The following is a 19,776-nucleotide window of genomic DNA, read 5'->3' on the forward strand; positions in this document are numbered from 1 at the left end:
TATTGTTGATACATGTTCCCAGCCATCCATGATATTAAATCTCCAAAACAAAAGTCATTAGCCTCATTCTTTGAAGAGACCTTAACGAATGAATCAAAAGATTTAATAAACATGAACAGGAGTTCATGAACACTCAGGATTTAGGTTGATCTATAAATGATCATCAGTTATGATATGAATTAAAAGTCTTTATTGTTAAATGGTTTTTGGATAAAGACTTTAATTCACATCGGTCCATGTCATATATAATCATATTATATAAAGCACCTTTACCGAGATGTTTTACCACATCAATAATCTGAATCTAGATTATTTGTATCATTATGATACTCAGTAAACCGTACTTACAACTCCAATTAAAGATTCCCATAACTTTAATTTGTTGTTGTTGACTATTTTTATTCATCCATGTGATCTTAATTCTCTCGTACTAATACAAGATCACATCCTCAATAATGAATATGGAATTTTTCTGATATTTACAAAATTATTCAAACAATAATTTAACAATCTAAATATGACAATAATAATAAACCATTGTATTTATTTATTCACAGAAAAAAAAAATGTCTTTACATGCTTTTTAGGACACACTCCTAACAATCTCCCACTTGTACTTAAAGCAAGTGAGGCATTTCTCTCAATCCCATATTACGTACATGACCCTCGAATTGCTTTGCTGGAAGCGTCTTCGTGAACGGGTCCGCCAGGTTGTGTTCTGATGCGATTTTCAGAATGGTCACATCTCCTCTAAGTACGATTTCTCTGACTAAGTGATATTTGCGCTCTATATGCTTTCCCCTCTTGTGGCTTCTTGGTTCTTTAGAATTGGCCACTGCTCCACTGTTGTCACAATATAGAACAAGTGGTTTCTCCACTTCTGGAACTACTTCCAAATCTGTGTAGAACTTTTTCAGCCAAAGTGCTTCCTTAGCTGCTTCACAAGCTGCTATGTATTCAGCTTCCATGGTTGAATCAGCTATACTGGATTGCTTAATGCTTCTCTAGACAACTGCTCCACCACCAAGAGTGAATACTGACCCAGAAGTAGATTTTCTACTATCCTTGTCAGATTGAAAATCTGAGTCAGTGTATCCAGTACGTTCGAGGTCACTACCCGAATATACTAGCATATAGTCTCTCGTTCTCCTGAGATACTTGAGAATATGTTTCACCGCAATCCAGTGTTCCAAACCTGGATTTGATTGATAACAACTGACAATTCCTACTGCATAACATATGTCAGGTCTAGTACATAACATTTCATACATTAGGCTCCCTACAGCTGATGCATAGGGATACTTTCTCATGTCCTCTTGCTCTTGTAGTGTCTTTGGACACTGATCTTTGCAAAGAGAAATTCCATGTCTGGTTGGTAATTGACCCTTTTTGGAATTCTCCATAGAGAATCTTTCAAGCACTTTATCTATATAATTTGCTTGTGAAAGTGCTAGGAGCTTGTTCTTTCTATCTCTTAGAATTTTAATGCCTAGAACATAGCTCGCTTCTCCCAAATCTTTCATTTGGAATTTTTCAGCCAACCATTTCTTTACATTTGATAATGTCTCTACATCATTCCCAATGAGTAGGATATCATCAACGTAAAGAACTAAGAAAACCACAATTTTTCCTTTGATGTATTTATAAACACATGCTTCGTCAACATTTTGTTCGAAACCATATGTTTTAATAGTTTCATCAAATGTTAAGTTCCAAGATCTTGATGCTTGTTTCAATCCATATATGGATTTCAACAATTTGCATACCTTTTTATCTTGATCCTTCTTTATGAACCCTTCTGGTTGTTCCATATAAATGGTTTCATCAAGGTGGCCATTCAGAAAAGTTGTCTTGACGTCCATTTGCCATATCTCATAATTATAAATGGCAGCTATGGATAAGAGTATGCGAATGGACTTAAGCATGGCCACAGGAGAAAATGTTTCTTCATAGTCCACACCCTCTCTTTGTGTGTAGCCTTTGGCCACAAGCCTTGCTTTATAGGTTTCTAACTTTCCATCTGCACCCCTTTTCTTCTTGTAGATCCATTTGCATCCAATGGCATTAGCATTGTCAGGAAGATCTACAAGTTCCCAGACTGAATTGGAATACATTGATTCCATTTCTTGATTCATGGCTTCTTGCCACTTATCAACATCAGGGTCTTCCATTGCTTCTTTAAAAGTCAATGGATCGTCCTTTTCAGTATCTGATACAAGAACGTGTGCCTCATGTTCGTAGCGAATAGGTTGTCTCACAATCCTCCCACTACGACGTTGCACTGGTTTTTCCTTTTCAGGAATTGTGGTTTCTTTGGTTGTTTTATCATTAACTGATGAAGAGGATGGATATGAAATATTATCTGTCATTAGTTCCTGTAAAACTACTTTGCTCCGAGGTTTAAAATCATTCATATAGTCCTGTTCTAAAAAGGTTGCATTTGTCGAAACAAATACCTTTTGATCACTTGGACTATAGAAATATCCACCTCTTGTTTCTGGAGCATAGCCCACGAATATACACACTTCAGACCTAGAATCCAGTTTTCCAGATTTGGGTCTTAGCACATGAGCAAGACAACCCCAAATACGGAAATGTCGTAAACTAGGTTTACTTCCATTCCATAGTTCCAGAGGTGTCTTTGTCACAGCTTTGGACAGGACTACATTCAAAATGTAGTTAGCCGTTTGTAGTGCATATCCCCAAAACGATAAGGGAAGTGAAGAGTAGCTTAACATAGACCTGACCATGTCTAACAGAGTTCGATTTCTTCTCTCTGAAACTCCGTTTTGTTGTGGCGTTCCAGGTGCTGTGAGTTGGGATAGAATTCCATGCTCCAGCAAGAAATCTTTGAATTCAGAATCCAAATATTCACCACCACGATCAGATCGAAGTGTTTTTAAAGATTTACCTAATTGCTTCTCAGCTAAAGCTTTGAAGTCTTTAAACCTTTCAAAAGTTTCTGACTTCTTAAGCATTAGGTACACATGACCGTATCTAGAATAGTCGTCAGTAAATGTGACAAAATATTCATAACCACCTCGAGCTTGAATGTTAATTGGACCACATACATCACTATGTATTAGCTCTAGTGGTTCTTTGCTTCTATTTCCCTTCGAAGTGAAAGGTCGTTTAATCAATTTTCCTTCTAAACAGGATTCACAAACCGGTAGGGTTCCAACTGTTAGTTCCCTTAGAGGTCCTTCTTTAGTTAACCGGTTTATCCTATCTAGACTGATATGACCTAATCTTAAGTGCCATAGATACGTGTCATTTTCTTTAGAAACCTTTTGTCTTTTGTTACTTTGCGGAACATCTACTTTAAACAATTCTGAATTATTGAGCGATTTTTCTATTGGATTAAGCATGTACAGTCCGTCCTTTTGTTTTGCATGACAAATATTGTTCCCATTCCTTGAAATAAAAATCATATTATTATTAAAAGAAATGTTAAAATTTTGTTCATGTAACAAAGATAAAGAAATAATGTTTCTAGTAATTTCAGGAATAAACAGCACATTATTCAAAACTAGAAAATTGTTCTTCAAATTTAAACGGACTGTTCCACATGCTTTGGCTGAAACAAGCGCTCCACTTCCCACTCTTATAGCCATCTCTCCTTGCTCCAACTGCTTTGCAGACTCAAGCATCTGCAAACAAGAACAAACATGGTTAGTGGAACCAGAATCAACTATCCATGATAATTTATCTTGTTCCACCATACAAGCTTCGAGTACAAGTAAATCTGATTTACCTTTCTTTTTCTCTTTTAGCTCGGCGAGATACTTTGGGCAGTTTCTCTTCCAATGACCATCGACATTACAATGGAAACATTTTCCTTTGGGTGTCTTTTGTTTGGGGTCATTGTTCTTTTTGTTCTCCGGCGCTTTGGATGACTTCTTTGCCTTTTTCAGATTGTCCTTTTTAGGTTTGCTGTCATTGTTATTGCCTTTTCTTTTCTTCTTTGAAGAAGATGGTTTTGCTTCAGCAACATTTGCTTCAGCCTGACTTGAGATGGTCTTATTCAAAGACTCAAAAGTTTGTAATTCATTCAGCAATTGTGTCATGTTAAAATCTAATTTGTTCATGACATAATTTGTTGTGAATGCAGAAAAGGCAGGAGTTAAAGACTCAAGTATAATGCTTACTTGTGTCTTTTCATCCATGACTGCTCCATGCGTCTCAGCTTCATGAAGTACACTGATCATGTTCAAAACATGCTCACGCACAGATTGACCTTTCTTCATCTTAGCATTCATGTAGGTTCTAGTAGCCTCATGACGGCTTTGCTCAGATGGGCGCCCAAACATTTCCTTAAGAGATTCTAGTATCTCAAAAGCAGTTTCCATGGATTCATGCTTTGTTCGTAAGACATCACTCATGCTTACAAGCATATAGCACTTGGCTTTGTTATTGGATTGAATCCATGCATCAAATTTGTCCCGAACATGTTTCGGGGCATTTGCGCCAGGTTCTTCAGGACATTCCTCATTTAGGACAAACTTGTGGTTTTCACTAACCAACAACAGATTCATATTTGATTTCCATTTTATGAAGTTATCACCAGTTAATTTTTCTTGTGCAATCAAAGCAGTGATGGGATTTCCAGAGAGATAGACATATTCTGAATAAAATAAAAAATACAAATATATTATTATTATATTTAGAAAAATAAATATCAAAGTTTCGGAAATTAAACGTGATGCATGAGAACAATTAAAACACATAAAATAAAGATTAATTTCCACGATAAAATTTTCTAACAATTAAAGTGCCACCTTAGGGTCGGTCAAATTAATTTTAGAGAATTTATAAGACATTCTTATCTTTATTGTTTAATACTTAAAATAACTATTTATTTTCTCTTTTAAACATTAAAGTACCGCTTTGTTTGGCCAAGTTATGATTATCCACTCTCAAGCTTAATCATAACTTTGTGAGTGTAACCCATTATTTCGGAGTTCATGACTTAACTTAGGACATGCCACCTTAGGGTCGGTCAAGCCTAAAATACATCATTAGTTCCTATCTATATAAGAAATATAACCTTGCTATTGATATGTCCAGACACCTTCCTTAGGGGGACGAAAACAAAGCCGTCGCGAGGCGCTATTCATATCTCACGGTGTTATATTAATAATGGAGACCACGGGTTATGTTTGAGATATCAACCCTCTCCCACTCACTATTTTGAAATAAGTGTTTTTAACCTAATTAATTCCAAATTAATTATAGTTTCTTTAAACTTTATGAACATAATTAAAATTGGAAAGAAAGCGAGTTTTTAGGTCCATATCCAATTTTAAATTACCAATCATGTTCATCTAGACTTTACTAAAAAACACTTTTTAAAATAAAGTTGGTTTAAAGAAATTAAGTCATAAAGACTTAAAAAATTGGTGTGACATTTTACCAAGTTTTCAAAATAAAACTAAGTAATTTACATGTAATTGATTTCACAAAACAATTCATATAAACATATAGGACAATCCTAATAATCATGTTTCTACTAATGAGATGCATGATTATGACTGTGTGGGTTTTTTTATGTATGGCATACAATGCATGAACATGTTATCAATCACATTAACCACATGAAAATAATTATTTAAATAAATAAACAATAAATGTTGAACCGGGTGCATTTGGGTATTTCTAATTTTACAACCACTTTATAAAATTAAAATAAAATAAAATGCCTTGATCTCCATCGGGCTTCTTTACTTTACTGTCGGTAGGATTTGTGGCATTGTTGGTCCAGAACAATAATGAGAAAACAATTTTCAAATTATTTTTGATTAATTAATTAATTTTTTTAAATAATCATTCTTTTTATTTTTCTTTTTAATTAAAACAACTTTTAATTAAAACTGAGATGAATTTAAATCTGTTATTTTGAAAAAATAAATTTTAAATAAGATATTCAAAAAAATTTGTTAAGACAACAAAATATCTCATTGTTTAAATATCAAATTTCAAAAATAGGATATTTAAACATTTTAAAATTAAAAAAAAAATAACAGATTAATTTCAGAAAAAAAAAAAATTTCTGGACTGTCAAGCGGGGCCACACGGCGTCAAAACGGGGCCGCCGGGCTCGGACCGTACGGACACGTCCGTACGGCCGTCCGTATGGCGTCTGTACGACGTCCGTATGACGTCGGCCAGCGGCTCGAAGGTTGGCCTCGGAGGTGCGGTGGCTGATTTCTAAATTCCGGGCTATGTTCTGACTTTTGTGTGATCGAAATTACAATTTTACGGTATCGAAAACCAAATAAAATTACATAAATCATATGCCCTTTAATGGCTTACACAATGATCTAATCATAAACAAATCCTAACCCAAAACACCATACAATTAACGATTCAACATTCCCACGCATTCAAACACATTAAGCCATCCATTCATAAATAAATGCATAAAATTAAACCCACACAGATTCAATATATATATATGTGAAGATGGCTCTGGTACCATTTGTTGGTTTTTATTGATCAAATCAGAGATTATGCGCAGCGGAACAACAATCAAATTGTCAGATTAATCCCATAAGATTTCTAGATCTACTTCTTCACACTCATATATATATTGAATCAAGGACAAGAATAGAAACATTACCTCAGGTCCTTCCTTGCTGCTATCTTTTCGTATGGCTAAATCCTTGAGATCTCACACCAAGATCTTCCAAAATGTTCTCAGTCACACAAAGAACGAGTGTGGGTTCGCTATACAAATAATAGGCAATAACTATTTATCAGATATTCTCAACACATGAGATCTGATAAATTTTGGACCTAGGTTTTGTGAAGAACAATGACCTTTGTTTTTGTCACTGATCTTTTTCTCTGAGAGAATCCCAGATATTTTTCTATCCCTGAAAACTTACATTCTTTGAAAACTGATATCCAAATATTTTATAATATCCAATATATTAAAATATTTGTTATTTTAAACAAATTCAAAATAACTGATCAGTTATCAGATTTTTGTTTAAATAATAATATTTTAATCATATTAAAATATCTCATTATTTATTTAATATTTAAATAACTAAAATTGTAGAATCAAGAGACTCAGTCCATCTCTTATGCATGTAGCACAGTGCCTGTGCACTGTGCCACACGTGTACCACATGCATGTGCAAGCATGTGATTTTTCCCAATTTTATTATTATTTAAATACCAAAAATCCCAAAAATAAATTAATTCCAAATTAATTATATTTTTGTTAAATCAAATAATTAATTAATTCTTAATTAATTAATTACACATAATTAAACAATAATTATGTTTGATACATAGAAAAATATTTTACTTATCACATAAGTCATTTTTGCCCATTTTGGTATTTGCCTTTGACAGTGATTGTTTGAGCCATTCTGGGGACCATGGACCTATAACATTAAGCTCCAATAAATTGAAACTAAATAATTAAACTCTTTAATTATAATAGTTAATTTATTAATTATGATATTACTCCACTATAAATTCAGAATTGCACTCTTTATGTTATAGATATACTTTTACATAAATCTTTTTTTTAAGTCGTCCATTGATATAACCATCTTACAATAGTTCAACCCTCTAATTAATTAGTTCATAAATTAGAATGGAAGAATTACCATTTAACCTTTCTAATTTACTTCTTATTCCTTAAGTATCATTAATTCACTAGTGAATAATTAATCTATAATCTAATTATAGATTTGAGCTCAAAATCATTCAGTTCCAAAATTAACCCTTAAGGGAACTAATATACGATCTGTTAGGAAAGATTAGATTCCTTATTGTTGATACATGTTCCCAGCCATCCATGATATTAAATCTCCAAAACAAAAGTCATTAGCCTCATTCTTTGAAGAGACCTTAACGAATGAATCAAAAGATTTAATAAACATGAACAGGAGTTCATGAACACTCAGGATTTAGGTTAATCTATAAATGATCATCAGTTATGATATGAATTAAAAGTCTTTATTGTTAAATGGTTTTTGGATAAAGACTTTAATTCACATCGGTCCATGTCATATATAATCAGATTATATAAAGCACCTTTACCGAGATGTTTTACCACATCAATAATCTGAATCTAGATTATTTGTATCATTATGATACTCAGTAAACCGTACTTACAACTCCAATTAAAGAATCCCATAACTTTAATTTGTTGTTGTTGACTATTTTTATTCATCCATGTGATCTTAATTCTCTCGTACTAATACAAGATCACATCCTCAATAATGAATATGGAATTTTTCTGATATTTACAAAATTATTCAAACAATAATTTAACAATCTAAATATGACAATAATAATAAACCATTGTATTTATTTATTCACAGAAAAAACAAATGTCTTTACATTCTTTTTAGGACACACTCCTAACACCCACAGCCAACCAAATACAGATTGAAGTACTCTCTTGGAGAAGTTACAGTAAAAAAAGATATGGGAATGACATTCCATATCTGTTTCACAAACCGGACATGCCAGACTAGGGATAGTTAGATGGCAGGAATGCAACAAGTCCCTAGTGAGTAATTTCTGATTAATAGATTCCCACAATGTGAACCTATGCTTGGGCACTGAAAACTTGCACCAAACAACCTTCATGCTATTAATAGGACTGCCAGAAATTGATAAGAGGTACAACTTATTCAGCTGGAGTTTCCCCTGCACAACAGCTGAGTCCAAAGTTGAGATAGATAGAGATTTACTAATCTTGATCAACTTTTTCCAGTACTAGCTAGAGTCTTGATGCAGAACATAGTCCCATATCTAGTCCCCTTTTAAATATATACAATTCACTCATTTAACCCATAATAGGTCATGTTTAGATGATATAGCCCAAATGTATTTTGCCAGCATGATTTTGTTCCATAGAGGCCCCTCTTTAAAGCCTAACCCACCATGAGTTTTAGGCCTACAAACTTGATCCCAGGATGTTAAATGAAATTTACTTCTGGTACCTTTTCCTCCCCACAAAAGATCCTGCAAAGGCGATCTATCTCCTTAATGACACTCTAAGGTAGAGGGAAGATACTCATCCAGTAATTCCTCATCCCTAACAAAACAGAGTGAATTAGCTGCACACGACCAGCATAAGAAAGATTCCTACTGGCCCAACCATGTAATCTCAGTCTAATTTTCGTAAGAATTAAATCACAGTCCATAGCCTTCCATTTTGTAGGTCTCAACGGCATTCCAAGGTAGATCAAAGGGAAAACCCCTTCAGCCAACTGAGTAAGTTTCAGCAGAGAGGCTTTCACTTGATCTGAAATTCCTCCAAAGTAAATTCTGGACTTATGATTATTGATGATCAAACCTAATGAAGATGAGAAGGCTTCAAAAGATTTTTGTATAATCTGAATAGAGTTTGCATTAGCTTTGCAAACAAGCAGTAAGTCATGAGCAAAGCAAAGGCTAATTATATTTAAGGGTTTGCATAAAGGATGAAACCTGAAGCTTTTATCCTTAGCAGCTTTATGAAGAGATCGAATAAGGTATTCCATTACTAATACAAAAAGCAAAGGAGAGATAGGATCACCTTGACGAAGCCCTTTACCTCCCTGAAAACTGCCCTGAATCCGACCATTCATAAGTAAGCAGTAGGAAGAGCCTCTAAGACAAATCATAACCCATCTAATGAAACGGCCAGGGAATCTAAATGCATTCAGCAGGTTCTCTAAAAAGACCCAGTCTATGGAATCATAAGCTTTACTGATATCTATCTTCATCAAGCAGCGAGGAGAACTTTGTTTTCTATTGTAACCCTTAATTAGATCTTGAAGAATAAGGACATTATGAGCAATAGATCTATTCTTAATAAAAGCCCCTTGATTCTGATTGATCAAATTGGGAAGAACAGAAACCAGTCTGTGAGAAAGCATTTTTTAGATGCATTTGTAAATAGTAGTACAAGAAGCAATAGGTCTATACTCAGCAGCAGTAGTAGGATGATCAATCTTAGGAATGAGAGCTAAAATAGTGTTGTTCATAGACTTAGGAATATGCCCTGTGTCAAAGAACTCAGGGACTGCCTTAGACACCTCTTTCCCTATGTCCTTCCATAAGCTTTTAAAGAAACCAGCTCCAAAGCCATCAGGACCAGGGCTTTTAATTGAGCTTATACTGAACATTGCTGCTTTTACATCTTGACAAGAAAAAGGTTTGATCATCTCCAACTGATCTTCAAAGTTCAGAATCGGACCCAAAGCTATTGTGGAAGAATCTACATTACCTGAAGCTTTACTTGAGTAACCCAAGAAAGTCTGAAAATACTGAACAAAATGGTTGATCACCTTTGGGTAATTGTCTTCAATTCGGCCTCCTTCAGTCACAAAAGACAAAATCCTGTTGGCTATTTTCCTTTTCTTCATACTAGCATAAAAAACTGAGGAGTTGTCATCACCAAAATGAAGCCAATCTATCTTGCTCTTCTGATAAAGATAACTGGCATATATTTTCTCCTTCTTCTTAAACTCCAGAAAATAGGCTTTTTCAGCAAAACAAAGGCTATGATTCTTCGGGTCTAAGAAAAGCAAGGATTTAGCTTGTTGATAAACTCTTTTACTTTCCTCATACTTTCTGACCACATCTCCAATGATCCTCCAGTTAAATTTCTTCAATTCATGCTTCAGCTAAGTAAGTTTCCAAGCAATTTGATCCAATCCGCGGCCCTCAACATTTAAAGGCTTATACTAGTTAGCCAAGACAGTTGATCTGAATTGAGGATGAGCAATTCACATATTGTAGAAACGGAACGGCTGATAACCCTATTTTTGAACTGATATTTGCTTCAAAACTATAACACAGTGATCTGAAACTACCTCCCAATGCATAAATGCAATAACATTAGGAAAAGAGTCCAGCCAATCCTCATTGAAAAACACCCTGTCTAACTTGGAGAAAATACGATTTCCCCCTTCCTGATTATTCGACCAAGTATAAAACGAGCCCATTATCTTCATTTCTTCCACCAAGCCAACATCAAGCCAATGTCTTGCATCTTCTAGCTCTTTCATTGTAATAGCCCTACCTCCCATTCTATCATTAGAATCAAAAACTGCATTAAAGTCACCTACAATTAGCCAAGGTTTAACAGGGAAAGTTAAATTGGCTAATTCAGACCAAAGAGATCTCCTGGTCTCCAACTGGTTTGAGCCATAAACAACTGTAAGACAAAAATCCTGATTTGTGGAACATAGCCGAACCCTACAATGAAGGAATTGATCTTGATCTTTTATAGTTTCAATTTTAACCCAGCTAGCCTTCCAAATCAAAAGGATTCTACCCTCCAATCTCGAACTGCTATAGTAATCCCAACCCATAAAACTAGAACCCATAACTTCCTAAGCTTCTCTCCCTTAATTTTAGTTTCAAGGGGAGCCCCAATACCAACTTTATTCAATCTACAGACATCTAAGATGGACATCTGCTTATTCTTCTTATTTAACCCTCTAACATTCCAGCACATTACGTTGAAACTCTCCATTCAAATTCAATAATGGGGATGGGTCAATAAGTACCTATTGCTGCTCTTCAAGAACAGTGAATGGATTCCTTGTTTTCTAAGGTGGAACTTGATTTATTGGTTTCAAATTCCCTGATTTTTTCGAATAAGCCCACCCTTGATCTTTTGTGATCACCTCAGATTGAGACCCACCTTTCTGCTTTGATTGTGCTTGGGTTGGATTTACCTGCGCAACCACTGGAGTATTACCAATCTCATTAGGCTCAGTAGAATCAACAACATGATTTTTCGAACCCTCCTTCTTCCTCCAAACTGCTCCAGTCGCAAATTTGCAGGTAGCAACTGTGTCCCCCAACTTTTTACAATGGGAACATTTTGTAGGTAGCCACTCATAATCGATTAGTTGTTCCATAACTTGACCTCTCTCATTAAGATAATTGATATATCGAGGTAATGTTTCAGAAATCTCCATGTCCACTAATACTCGAGCAAATTTTATCATCGATCTTTCTTTGGTTATCTTGTCAATCATTATAGGTTTCCCTATTGTACTAACAAGAGCACTCAAGCAATTTACTCCCCAGTATTGTAACCCAAGATCTGCAAGCCTGATCCACACTGGAACCGATTTTATTGACTTCAAGGAATCAATATCAGTTATCCAAGGCCGAAGAACTACTGGCTTCTTGTCAAAATGTATCACCCCTGATTCCAAGACCAAATCAAGAGTTGCTTCATCCTTGAATTTGACCATAGTGAAGCCAGCATTCATTCTTGCCACACGTTCAATCCCCAGCTTACCCCAGATTCTATTGATGAACCCTTAAAATACTGATAATGGAGGGTTAGCACCAATCACCACACAGATCAAGGCCGACTTCCAGAAGGAGGCTTCAACTTCAATTTCCTCTATATTCAACTGGGCAATTTTTTGACCATCCTTTTGAATTGGCTCCTTGAATTGCAACTTTGTACACCCATGTGAAGAAAGTGATTCCCTAAACCGGGTCCAGGTTTCCTTAGAAGATTCTTGGAATGATCGGGCCTCTACCTCTTCCGCCCACGACGAAGAACCCAAATCTCGAATAGGTTGATCCACTGGAGAAAGAGCTATCCCCGCAGTACCAACAGTCTCAGGGAAATCAGAAGCCAAATTTTCCTCATCAACAGTCACTATTCTCCCCAGACAGATGCTGAACTAATGCGTCTTATTTGGATGAAGGGAGCTCCTGCCTATCTTCTGGCTGAACTAGCTTTTGCACAAGTTTTCGTCTCCGCGCCATGGCAAGAGAGAAAAATGAGCTTCACGCTTTTTAATTATTAATATATATATTATTCAATATGAATATATATATATTTATTTATGAGTTAAATCAAATAAAAAAAATAACATGTTTTCTTTTTAAATATAAATAATATTTTTTTATAATATTTAAGATTATGTATTATATATACATAAAATAATATACACACGACACCTATATATAATATTTAAAATTATATTAATATAAGTGTTGACGCCGTTTTTCGTCAACAGTGAAAGGAGAGCACGTAAACAATAACTGATAATGGCCAATTAAAATATGACAATACAAACACACGATTTTTACGTGGTTCAGCAGTTAAATCTGCCTAGTCCACGAGTCTCTGTTAGTAAACTTAAGATTATCTCTGAAAATTCTTCAAGGATGAATTCTTCAGAGTTTTCTCTCAAGGTTCAGAATTTCGGTCCATTACAATGGTGCATGACCTCTCTATTTATAGAGAAGGCTGCAGAATACTATCCCACATATTTTGGGTAGTTACTCTTTTTGTGTAAATAAAATAAATGGCTTTAAATGCCTATAATCAGATATAAAAGGAAACGTCCCCTGAAGACCAGGGGGCGTATAACTAACCAAATAATATCCCATGATATTATGGGATTTACAATAATAAATGCAGACTGCGTCTCTTGTGGATAACACTTGTGGATATTCAAAGTCATAATCATGTCTCTCTAAGGCCTTAGTCCCTCAGATTTCTCATCAGCTTTCGAGCTAATGACATCTCCCGAGGTCACATGGCTTCGAGGTCGTACGCGTGTCAGGCTCGGAACCCTTGATCCGACATCATCCCTGATGATAGATGCGTCTCGGAAGCCACCTTCGAGATCATGAATATTTCGAGGTCGCCACGTTCAAGGTCGTATCGAGCCTTGAAGGCTCGATATTCAATCCTGGAGCATACTTTAAACCTTATGAGTCCACTCGCTGCGAATCCAACTTTCGAGGTCATATTTAACATAGCTCAAAATCTGGGTATAACATCTTGCCCCCTCAAAAGTATTTGTTCGAATCCTAAGAGAAGGAAACTTTTGAACTACTTTCTTTGGGAACCGTACCGTTATACACTTTTGAAAATGGACACGCGTCAGCTGGGTATTGCTCATTTTTGGTACTTGAGTACCATGGAAACATGCCCATGATCATCCGTCTGCCACCTTTTCGGCGCCATCTTGTCGTTGACCCCTGACCGTTGGATTTTACAAGGATTTCGTTCAACGTCCCGGATTAATCCCCTTTTTCCATCTATATATATGAGACCCCATTCATCATCTTCTTTTTTTATTTCCGTTCACCAGGAGCAAGAAAAAAGGAAAAACGAAACCAGAGACCTTCCTATAAAGCTTCTATCCCGTGCATGTTTTCTCAGCCAAAGAAACAAAGAAACCCTGGTTTGTTCGAGTCCGTGAGTTCTTATTTGCAACCTCTCCTTCAATCAACGATCTCTCTGCAATCGCCATTATTGTGTAAGTATGCAATCTTTGTTTTTCATTTTGTTAGTTTTTGTTCATGCTGTTCTTGCTGTGTCTGTGTATGTACTAGTTTACATCCTTATCATAATATGATAGGAGATTTCTATCCGATAGGCTCTTGTGCTTTTTTAGACTCCCAACACAGAATTTACATCACTGGTTCATACCCAGTTTTGATGTTTGAACAAGATTCCTGTTTTCTGGGTTTTAAAATTTTAAGAGACGTTTCTTGTACACCAAGATTTCGGGTAAAAAACATTGGCCTTGACAAATGCACGAAACCCAAGGCTGCCCTTTCTGGTTATCCGCCACTCTTTTTTCCCTTGATTTTCGGGATTTTCAAAAAATTATCCACTCTCCTTCCCTTTTCTTGGAACGCACGCCCTGACTCTCTAATAAGGGTCTTAATATATAGCTTTTTTTGTTCCTAAACTTCGTGCTCGTTCCATCGAGCTCGTAATTCTTGCATGCATGGCCCTCACCATTTTTTCTTTCTTGCTAGATGTCACAGAATCTGGAAAGACGGTGGGGGTCGTTGCTGGCAATCCCTTACGAGCCAAAAACCCCGAGCCCAGAAACGCTGTTTGCCCGGAATCAATGTCGGATATGGGAGTACGAGCTTGCGCACGAGCATGAGGATATTCGAGCTCATTATCACCATCAGATAGACGAGGTTATAGAGAAGAAGAGGAGGACTCTTCGGGAGGCCCTCTATCCAGAATCCAATTCGGGGCCTAGGCCGATTCCCCTCGACCCTGCATTAAAGGTCACCATCGCGTATAATCCAGGAGAACTTCAATTTTCACTGATGGGGGAACCTTCTTCCTTGCAACCGAGGAGAGAAATGTTTGAGGCCGAGCACTATTGGAGCTCGGTTACCACAACTAGTCAGATAACTGAAATCCTGGCTTTCCACGGCCTCAGCCTGTCAGGCTCCTTGAAGTGTCGAGCTCCGGCCAACCATGAATGAAGCTGTTTCGCCCCTGGGGGCAGTGACGCCAGGTTGAAGTACGCGGCGTGGAGCCAGGAACACATGAGGGCGGGAGCACTGTTGCCCTTGAAGTCTTTTTTCAAGGACTTCACGGATTTCGTTGGGTTGGCCCCGTTCCAACTCAACACCAATTATTACAGGGTGCTGTCTGCCCTGAGGTCCTTATACCACGAGATGGGGTGGAAAGGACCTTCGCCTCAGGAGATTTTATATCTCTTTTGTCTGAAAAGTAACCCCTCCCGAGCTCGGGGAGGGGATGGCTTTTATTATCTCTCGAGCTATCCCAAAGAGAAGGAGGTCTTTGAAGATCTTCCCAATCATCCGCCTGATTTCAAAAAGGCCTTCTTCTGGATATACGGTCTGTCCCCGTCTCGACACTACTCGTTCAGGCGGATTCGTAAGTTTTTTCGTTATTTTTATTTCTGTGCTCGAAATTTTAGCTCTTAAATCCACACTTAGCTGAAATGTGTCTTGCCCTTCAGCCAATTTTCAGCGTCCCACTCCTGACGATACAATGAAGGGGCACAGAGAGACCCTGCTCCAACTCCCCCATGGAAGGAGGTCTCTCCTGTACCTTTTACATGAGGATAGGCTCCGAAAATGCAGACTTTTGGGAGAGGGCCAGTCCACCTTTGACTGGTCCAATAAAAAATATGAACACTGGGAGCAGGTGCCCCTGCCCACAGGCGCCCTTCCTCCGAGGAGAGAAACGAGGCCGCCACTTCCAGTTCGCCTAAGGCGTCCGCTGTCGGGGAATGAGGCTAATGATGAAGCCTCGAGCTCAGATTCGAATGAAGGTAAAGCCCTCCTTACCTCGAGAATGTGGTCCCCCACCTTACTAAAACATAAGCCCAATAGGTTAGTCTCATGCCCACATGATAGATACCACTTCTACATATGGAGTTGGGTAGATGACTGTGTCCATAGGTTTGATAGTGGGCTCGGGAAATACGACACCATGTATACCACGGACGAGGTGTGGAACGGGATAGCTGTTCAGTACGGGACCAACGATTATAGGGACCTTTCGAGGTTATCACCCACATATAGGGAAGGCACTCCCCCCGCCTCCTCTGAAGATGGCGGAATTTCATGGTCCCCAAGCTCGAGCTCGGGGGAGAGTTCTAGTTAGGTTTCCTCTATCATCACTTTATATGTCTGTGATACTGAAACAACTTATATGCTTCTCTTTTACTGACTCACACTGTGTTGTGACTTGTGCAGGCAAGATGGACTCCGACCTCGACAACATCATCGAAAGTGGTGGCGCCAAGAGGAGCAAGCGTCCCAGAGCGGGGTCGCTGAAGACTGACCGGCCAAGCAAGGGCCCCAAGAGGTCCAAGAAAACCCCTCCTCCTGCTCCGCCGGTTTCGAGCTCCATCGCTGCGACGACTTCCCAGGCCGGCGCTTCCACAGCGGCGCCGTCCTCGCAGGTCGTCGCCTCTGCAGTGGCGCCGACTTCACTGGTCGGTCCCTCCATTATGGTTGAGCCCCAACCTCCTGTCGTGGTTCAGTCATCCTTAGGTTCGCCTTCTATAAAGCCTTTTGCTTCTCGGGCTCAGAAGCTATCAGTTTCCACCCCCATGGATGCATATGTGGTCGACAATGCCGCTGGGTCTCATGGGTCTACGTTGGTCTCGAATGTTATGTCCCGGATCGGCCAGAGCTTTGGCAGTCTCGAAGCTCCCCAATGGAAATGCTTGAACGATACCCAAGACTGTACTGTCCTCTATGAGAAGAGTATCGATCTCGCTGCCGCGGTAAGTATCCTTCTACAGTCCTTCTTCTTGGTTATAATCACACAGACTTGGTGTTAATGATGACTTTTTTCTTTTTCAGTCTCTTGCCTTTACCGCCCAGCTCAATTATAAGTTGAACAACGAGATTCATTCGAGCAAGTCTCATGCTCAAGAGGCGAAGGATCTCCACCTCAAAGCGAGCGATGATCTGAAGGCGGCGAATGCGAAGCTTGAGGCAGGAGCTAAGGAACGTGAGGACATGGCCACCGAGCTCAGGAAGCTGAAAACTGAGCTCAAGGAGCATAAGAGGGAGATCACCCAGCTCCAGGAGACCAACAAGAAGCTTGAAGAGGAAAAGGCTGCCACCTTTGATATCATGGAGGATGAAAAAGCTCGTCTCCTTGCTGAGTACAAAGAGAAGAAGGATCAAGCGGTTGACTCGGCCATGTACCGAATGTGGGCCAACAATGAAGATCTGGACACCAGCTTCTTAGGTCCTCACGAGGCGACCCTTCTTGACAGGTGGAATGCTCGGCTCGAGAAGGAAGAAGCTGCTCGGGAGACCGTTTCGGAGGGAGCCCAGGAGGACAGCCATGCTATTCGTCCTGAGGAATCCGGTGCTGCTGATGCTGAGAAGGCCAAGGAGACTCCTCTTCCTTAAATCTGATCTTGGGGAAACCATCTATTGGGGCTGCGTCCCCTTATTTTTGTAATTATTTTAATTTATGCCCACGGGGCTGATACAATTTCTTTAAATATTACCTATATATGCTTTACATTTCTTGGCTCGAAATATTTTGCACATTTTTTATGGATGAATCATTTATGTTTATTTATTCATACAAACATATTGTGGATTTAGGTTCGAAGCTCAATGCGTTCATGCACAGTTTGTTCAAATTATACGCTTCCGACCTCGTTATTTTTCAAAGTCAGATATTACTTTAACCATGAACCGAAAAGTACTTATATGGTATGTAATGTGAATGATTTGGTTATATCTTTTTTGCTTAGTCACTTTTCCTCATCCTCAGTCTTTGCTCCAAGGTTAAGAGTTCGAAACTATTTTTCTTTAAGACATTCCAGCCTCGTTCTCGATTTATCTCGAAGTAGGTTTAGGTTCCTACTTATCATCGATTAGTTTTTTGGCTGGTTTGTTCCAAACCTGTTAAGTTTGCACATCTGGTAACTCCAAACATTTTCGGTTTTTGATAAATCGGTTATGTCCGAACTATCTAAGCTCGCGTATCTGGTTACCTCCAAATACTTCATATTTTTGATATTTCGGTTATGTCCGAACTATCTAAGCTCGCGCATCTGGTTATATCCAAATACTTTATTTTTGATAATTCGGTTATGTCCGAACTATCTAAGCTCGCGCATCTGGTTATATCCAAATACTTTATATATTTTTTATTTTTTAAGCTGTGTATATATACCAATGATGCCCCCTTAATATCCTATGAGTGTGACCATAGGTTATTAAATTAAGAGAGATTGCAAAAATAAAAAATAAAAAGAGATAACATATTGAACAAAATAGATCTTTTATTTGATGGAATTCAAAAGCAAACAGACTAATACAGATAGAAAATCATGGTTACAGGCAACACTTTTCCTACACTACTAATAGTAAGGTCTAAGGTGTTCACCATTCCATGCTCGCGGTACCAGGCTCCCGTCCAATCTCGCAAGTTTGTACACACCAGGACGGATGATTCACTCTATCTGGTACGATCCTTCCCAGTTCGGCCTGAGCACTCCAGCTGCTGGGTCTCGAGTTGCCAAGAATACGCGTCTCAACACCAGATCTCCCATTCTGAACTTTCGATCTCGAACCCTCTTGTTGAAATATCTGGTAGTTCGTTGCTGGTAAGCAGCATTTATCAGCTGTGCCTCTTCTCTTTTTTCTTCAATCAAGTCTAAGGTTTCTTCGAGCTGAGTGTGGTTTGAACTTTGATCGTAAATCTGAGTTCAGATCGTTGGGATTTCCACCTCAATGGGCAACATTGCCTCGCAGCCGTATGCTAGAGAGAACGGGGTATGCCCTGTTGATGTTCGAGCTGTGGTCCTGTATCCCCAAAGGACTTGGGGAAATTCTTTGGGCCATCCTCCCTTTGCTTCCTCCAACTTTCTCTTCAGAGAACTCTTGAGGGTTTTGTTTACAACTTCGACCTGGCCATTCGCCTGAGGGTGAGCTACCGATGAAAAACTTTTTATTATACCGTTCTTTTCACAAAAGTTGGTGAACAAGTCGCAATCGAACTGGGTTCCGTTGTCAGATACGATCTTCCTCGGCACTCCGTATCGGCACACGATGCTCTTTACTACGAAATCAAGGATCTTCTTTGAGGTTATAGTTGCCAATGGTTCAGCCTCCGTCCATTTTGTGAAGTAATCCACGGCGTCTACAACATATTTCACTCTGCCTTTGCCAATCGGGAGAGAGCCTATGAGGTCGATGCCCCATACCGCGAAAGGCCATGGGGATGTCAACATGGTCAGCTCGGATGGTGGGGCTCGGGGTATCGTGGCGAATCTCTGGCATTTGTCGCATTTCTTCACATACTCGAAAGAATCCGTTTTAATGGTTGGCCAGAAATATCCCTGGCGTATGATCTTCTTGGACAGGCTATGCCCCCCGGTGTGATCTCTGCAGAACCCTTCATGAATTTCTTCAATGATTTTCTTAGCTTCGGGAGGGGTTACGCATCTAAGTAACGGCATGGAATACCCCCTTCGATATAGCCTTCCGTCCAAAATTGTGTAACGGGGA

The 19,776-nt window shown here is 38.5% G+C and overlaps 1 protein-coding gene across 1 annotated transcript; it reads right to left on the reverse strand.

Annotated features, from left to right (window-relative positions):
• Positions 1-9,893: 9,893 nt before the first annotated feature.
• Positions 9,894-11,345, reverse strand: LOC133785656 (uncharacterized). Its single transcript, XM_062224877.1, has 2 exons — positions 10,830-11,345; positions 9,894-10,622 (listed from the first exon to the last, which is right to left on the reverse strand). The coding sequence occupies exons 1-2, from the start codon at positions 11,343-11,345 to the stop codon at positions 9,894-9,896; spliced, it is 1,245 nt and encodes a 414-aa protein (XP_062080861.1).
• Positions 11,346-19,776: the final 8,431 nt, after the last annotated feature.

The sequence above is a fragment of the Humulus lupulus genome, chromosome 6 (genome assembly GCF_963169125.1).
Source record: "Humulus lupulus chromosome 6, drHumLupu1.1, whole genome shotgun sequence".
Lineage (NCBI taxonomy): Eukaryota > Viridiplantae > Streptophyta > Magnoliopsida > Rosales > Cannabaceae > Humulus > Humulus lupulus.